Raw genomic sequence first — 6,617 nt, 5'->3', positions numbered from 1 at the left:
ATTAAGACATAGGGCTCTATTTTTGTAATTATTAATTTAGGTATTAATTCATGATTATTCTTGTACCATTGTTATAAAGTGTTACCGTTACATTTTACATGAAAATTTTTGGTTGAATTTCAAATTAGGGAAGTCTTAATATTCAAGTTTGTGAGCTCAGAGCCAGAGTTGTTGTCAGCAGTTAGATATCACTGCTTTTATCTCTTCTCTGTGGTCGACAAACTTTGATGTTGTAAGTACCCTGAAGTGTTTTCTCTCTCCACAACCAGTCACATGACAGCTGGGTGACTTTGTCAGCACTCTGTGTAGTGTGGCACTCTTCAGTGAAATGTCTTTATAAGATAGAGGAGGAGACCTGCTCATCATTGCTGACGTTTTCTTGATATATATATATGGAGAAAATTGAAAATGCTTCATCTGATTTGTCACTGAAAATCTCTATTTACTCTTAAAAGGTTACAAGAAGTGTGATTGGTGGATGTCAGAAGCTCAAACCCCCAACACCCCTTCTTCTGATTCTTTAAGGAAGATAAGTCTTCTTTTCTTCAGACTTTCAGACGGAGCAGAGACGTTAGTGCTCACTACAGTGTATGTTAACAGTGTGTGTAGAGCAGGGGGAGATGGAGAGCTGTCTGACAATTCTTTTTATGTCCACATTGGTCACACTCAGCACTGCTGGTATGTACATTTAAAGTATCAAAATGGTTCATTTCAAAATATTTGATAATATAGTTCCTGTGTGCGACAATAACTTAAACATGATTGTATTTAGGTTGTTAACAGGAGTGTCCTGTGGTGTGCCCGACATGCTATACTTCATCCAACTATACCCAAACAACCACAAACAACATCATTCTACTAGTTTAAGTTTATCTGATTGTTTCCAGGGGTGTTTTAGGACATTTTGCTACTTAAGATTGTCCACTATAAGAATATTAAAAGATCAATCAACAATAGTCCAGTTTGTATTCAGAAATTGTTTATTTAACTTTATATGTGTAACATATGGAACCGTACTTGTGGCTGAGAACAGATATTAATTACTATACGGGGATTTGGGGGATTTACCCTAGAATATTTTTAAAAACATAATCGCGAGGCGATCGTCTATGTTCTGCAACTGCTTTTGGGTCCTTGAACAGCGTAGCCTATAACGTGCGAGTAAGGGCAGCCTGTGGAGTTTCTGGTGCTCCCCTAGGGTTGGAAGGTGCCACCCTAGGCACTGGGAGTTGGTGCCCTATGCAGACTGCGTAGTAAGCGACAAGCGTGAAGGGAGCGGCGGTACTGCATAGAGCACTTCACGGAGTATATGTTTATACGGTTTTTTTTATTAGCGGAATGCAAGAATATATTACAAACAAGTGTACATTGACACATTAAAGAGCATTATAACAAGACACGGTATACAGTATGGCACAGATACAGAGTATTAGCAATGATAATGATCACATTGCATGTACTTACATTTTAATATAATCTCCATGTTATAAAGAAACATTTTCATCCCAGAGTTCGATTACAGAAAATAACAGGTTTAATCGTTGTAAAGGTGGAGTTAGGCTTATATCCGTGAGGTTTGAGTGGGATGATTGGGGAGGCATTCACTCGTGATGAATCGAACATTCAAACTATTTTTGTTTGATAATTATTGATATTGGGACTCTAGAGAATCTCTCTTCACTGGTTTGGTTCCGATCGGGTGAATGGCCTAGAACTAGTTTGAAAAAGTTTTTTTTTGTTTTTTTTTGTTTTTTTTTTTAATTTTTTTTTTATAATCTTAAATTTGTAACAAAAGATTTGATTCACACCAATGCTTCTTGAGGCAAAGTTATTCAGAATGAGGAAATCTATCATATGATATGAATAATGTGTGTCTGAGTGAAACACAATGGCATATAAATGTCCTTTCACTTTCAACTGCTTTTATTTTCAGCAAACTTAACACGTGTAAATATGTGTATGAACATAAAAAGATTCAACAACTAACAACTAAGAATAATGTGTCCCTGAACAAAGATGGGGTCCAAATAAAAAAGTAACAGTCAGTATCTGGTGTGGCCACCAGCTGCATTAAGTACTGCAGTGCATCTCTTCCTCATGGACTGCACCAGTTTTGCCAGTTCTTGCTTTGAGATGTTACCCCACTCTTCCACCAAGGCACTTGCAAGTTCCGGGACATTTCTGGGGGGAATGGCCCAAGCCCTCACCCTCCGATCCAACAGGTCCCAGAAGTGCTCAATGGGATTGAAATCCAGGCTCTTCGCTGGCCATGGCAGAACACTGACATTCCTGTCTTGCAGGAAATCACGCACAGAACGAACATTATGGCTGGTGAATTTGTCATGCTGGAGGGTAGTGTCAGGATGAGACTGCAGGAAGGGTACCACATGAGGGAGGAGGATGTCTTCCCTGTAACGCACAGCATTGAGATTGCCTGCAACGACAACAAGCTCAGTCCGATGATGCTGTGACACACCACCCCAGACCATGACCAGTACAGGCCTCGGTGTAATGCTCATTCCTTTGACGATAAACTCCAGTCCGACCATCAACCCTGGTGAGACAAAACCATGACTTGTCAGTGAAGAGCACTTTTTGCCAGTCCTGTCGGTCCAGTGAAGGTGGGTTTGTGCCCATAGGCGACGTTGTTGCCGGTGATGTCTGGTAAGGACCTGCTTTACAACAGGCCTACAAGCCCTCAGTCCAACCTCTCTCAGCCTATTGCAGACAGTCTAAGCACTGATGGAGGGATTGTGCATTCCTGGTGTAACTCGGGCAGTTGTTGTTGCCATCCTGTACCTGTCCCGCAGGTGTGATATTTGGATGTACCGATCCAGTGCAGGTGTTGTTACACGTGGTCTGCCACTGCGAGGACGATCAGCTGTCCTTCCTGTCTCCCTGTAGCTCTGTCTTAGGCATCTCACAGTATGGACATCGCAATTTATTGCCCTGGCCACATCTGCAGTCCTCATGCCTCAATGCAGCATGCCAAAGGCACGTTCACGCAGATGAGCAAGGACCCTGGGTATCTTTCTATTGGTGTTTTTCAGAGTCAGTAGAAAGGTCTCTTTAGTGTTCTAAGTTTTTAGAACTGTGACCTTAATTGCCTACCGTCTGTAAGCTGTTAGTGTCTTAACGACTGTTCCACAGGTGCATGTTCATTAATTGTTTATGGTTCATTGAACAAGCATGGAAAACATTGTTTAAACCCTTTACAATAAATATCTGTTGAGTTATTTGGATTTTTAAAAAATTATCTTTAAAATACAGTGTCCTGAAAAAGGGACGTTTCTTTTTTTGCTGAGTTTCAATGATTTACATGCATAAAAAAATACAATAGCGCCTCCTGGTGGCCAATTTCTTTTTTTTTTTTTTTTTCAAATTTTGCACAGGCCTCTTGGGCCAAGAGACAAATTGGCCTACCACGTTTCATTCTGATCTGACTTTTCTAACCCTATGTAATAGCTGCTAAAAGTTGATTGGTCGATGCCGGCCATGTTTTTCAAGATATGAGACTGTCCTCATAGACCTTGATGCCTCAAAGACACTGCATGCTAAAGTTCAAGTTGATGGACCAAGGGTTCCATAGTTAAAGACATTTTTAGATTTGTATTTATTATAATGCCACCAAGAGGCAGAGGCAATTTTTTGTTTGTCCTCAGAATGACCCCATACAAATGCGTACCAAATTTGGTGATAATATCTCATTCCGTTTATGAGTTATAACCATTTTTGTAAAAGTGGCCATACCCACTATCTACATTCTGGCTTACCATTTGATGACGAAATGAAAGTTCAAAATTCCTTTGATAACATTTCACATTGGGACTCTGCTGAATCTTTCTGCACTGGTTTGGTTGCGATCGGGCAAACGGCCTGGGACTAGTTGTCTACAGTATCTACAACTTTATTATATTTCAAATAAATATGAACATGCTTCAATAGTACAGTGACATTAAAAATCTTAAAAGGTTACATTTATTCTTAATCAATGTTTTATGAAGCAGGAGTCCCGGGTTGGATTCCCCACTTTTCCCCATCCTGTTTCCTGTCTCTACTTATAATATTTCATTCAATACTACTTATAATAATAAATAAAAATTAATATAAAGGTTGATTGTCTCACAGTCATGGTGAAGGTTGGGGAATTGAGAGGAAGGTATGATCCGGGTAAAATTAACCATGGTTTTACTATAGTAATATGGTAGTAACAATAGCTGTGTCTGAAATCGCCCATCATCCACTATATAGTGCACTATTTGATTTCCAGCCATTTTGTAGTGGTGTCCGAATTCATTCCCTACGCCCCGCTCCCTACATTTGTTCACTCATTCTTACCCACAATGCACTCTGATTTCGAGTGTATAGCCGATGTACACTCGCCAACGATCTTGCCCAAAACCCACCGCGGGGAGGACTGACTGCAGAGAGAGAGAGAGCATGAGTGGGTGAGCGAGAGAGAGAGGGAGCACAAGAGACAGCAATTTACAGCCACCTTCATAATTGTATAAAAATCTATTCTTTATTGTAAATTTGAAGTGAATTGACTTTACATGTTATTCTGCTGTACTACATTACTCCTATAATAGCTTTCACATTATTATTGTGGTTGCTGTCATGTTGTTGTTGTTATTGTTGTTGTTGTTGTATGGTCATTTTATGATGTATTTCTCATGGACAGGCAGTGTTAACGTGAGACTTGTGAACGGTTACCGCTGTTCTGGTAGAGTGGAGGTTCTTCATGATGGTCAGTGGGGAACAGTGTGTGATAATGACTGGGATAAGACAGATGCTGCAGTGGTGTGTACAGAGATCGGCTGTGGAGAGGCTTTAGAGGCTCTGGGTAATGCTAAATTTGGACCAGGATCAGGACAAATCTGGATGAATAATGTGCGCTGTAGTGGATCAGAGTCTACACTGAAGAACTGTGATTCAGATGGATGGGGTGGACATTACTGTTATCATGGTGAAGATGCTGGAGTTATCTGCTCAGGTAATCTGCTCAATACATCACCCTGTTATTGCATCAACAATCAGCCCTTCTTCTGTAAACCTCATGCATACACAAATAAAAACTTGAAAGCATCTTCTTCCAAAGTAATTGATGTAACTGCTGAGTTTCATCAAATATTAGTGATGAAACAGTTCAATTATTATTTTTTTTTTTTTTTTAACTAAACAAATTAAACTTACATCTGTAACATATCATAGGCACAGTAAGACAGATTAACACTCAATGCCTTAACAACTCTAAATAAAGTGGATTTTGTTTTATATTCATATAATCAGGAACCACAAGACTTGATGATGGACCTCATCTGTGTTCTGGGAGATTAGAGATACTTCATGAGAACACGTGGATTTCAGTGTGTGATGCTGCCTTTGACCAGCAGGATGCAGAGGTTGTGTGTAGAGAGCTGGACTGTGGGGCTCCTGTACAGGTGCTAGGAGCAGCTGCTTTTGGAAAAGGAGAGAGTCAGATGTGGACAGAAGAGATTCAGTGTAGAGGCAACGAATCACACATTCAATTCTGTCCATCATCAACTTCACATAACAGAACCTGCTCCCATGACAACGACGTGGGACTGATATGTTCTGGTAAAATGGCAGTGTTTCAACCTGTAAATATTAAACATGCAGCACTTTATATTCTATTTGTTTTCTTAATACCATCTTTTGAACTGTTCTGTTCTTCACTAAGCTTCTTTGACTAAGTTCAGCAGAACTAAGACTTACATTATTTGACAAATCTCTGAAAAAATCTCCATTCTCTTGCCTCTATTTTCCTTCAATTCTATTTATTTGTCCAGGTTACTCAGAGCTTAGACTGGTGAATGGCCCTGATATCTGTTCTGGTCGAGTGGAGCATCAGTATTTCAATGAGCGGGGAACAGTATGTGATGGATGTTTGGATATGAGAGCTGCCAGTGTCATCTGTAGACAGCTGAATTGTGGGATTGCTGTGTCTGTTGTGGGAGCAGACTGGTTTGGAGAGGGAAGTGGTGAAATCTGGGCTGATGTGTTTGATTGTCAGGGGAATGAAACACAACTCTCACAATGTCCCATCTCTTCATGGAGTCGAGCTGAACTTTCTCATAGACGAGATGTTGGAGTCATCTGTTCTAGTAAGCACATTTCACACTATAAATCATGATATTAAAGGAAATTAAAATTCTTTCATAATTATTTCACCCTCACGTTGTTCCAAACTTGTGTGACATTCTTATTTCTGTGGAATGCAAATGGAGATGTTTGGAAGAATTTTGCTTAAATCACCATTGACGTTCATGGGTTTGGAACAACATTTAGGTGAGAAAAAGGTTACATAATTTTCACTGTTTTGGGTGACTATTTTTTTTTATTATTATTCATAGTACATTTTTCATTGAGATAAATAATGAATGACAAATATATGCTGTACATTAAAGATGAAAAAACTTAAATATGTAAAGTACAGTATTTTGTAAAGTAATACAGTACTATGATACTAAATTATAGTTGTATGGTAGAATAGTACTATTAATTTCTAAATGTCACATCAATCCCTCAGATTCGTCTCTGGCACTTCATGATGGGCGAGTGCGGTTGTCTGGAGAGAGAGAGTGTGAGGGGGAGGT

The 6,617-nt window shown here is 39.5% G+C and overlaps 1 protein-coding gene across 1 annotated transcript in view; it reads left to right on the top strand.

The window, feature by feature from the left end:
- The first annotated feature begins 554 nt into the window (after window positions 1–554).
- The window catches only part of LOC127435493 (scavenger receptor cysteine-rich type 1 protein M130-like), a 49,761-nt gene continuing 43,698 nt past the window's right edge, over window positions 555–6,617 (top strand). Inside the window, exons 1-5 of the mRNA XM_051689042.1 lie at window positions 555–678; window positions 4,682–4,993; window positions 5,290–5,598; window positions 5,811–6,125; window positions 6,551–6,615. Coding sequence (XP_051545002.1) covers window positions 591–678; window positions 4,682–4,993; window positions 5,290–5,598; window positions 5,811–6,125; window positions 6,551–6,615 — 1,089 coding nt within the window. The 5' untranslated portion in view covers window positions 555–590. The remainder of the gene's footprint in view (window positions 679–4,681; window positions 4,994–5,289; window positions 5,599–5,810; window positions 6,126–6,550; window positions 6,616–6,617) is intronic.

The sequence above is a fragment of the Myxocyprinus asiaticus genome, chromosome 45 (assembly GCF_019703515.2).
Source record: "Myxocyprinus asiaticus isolate MX2 ecotype Aquarium Trade chromosome 45, UBuf_Myxa_2, whole genome shotgun sequence".
Lineage (NCBI taxonomy): Eukaryota > Metazoa > Chordata > Actinopteri > Cypriniformes > Catostomidae > Myxocyprinus > Myxocyprinus asiaticus.
Note: the sequence above shows the minus strand (reverse complement) of the source record. Positions and strands in the feature narration are given on the sequence as shown.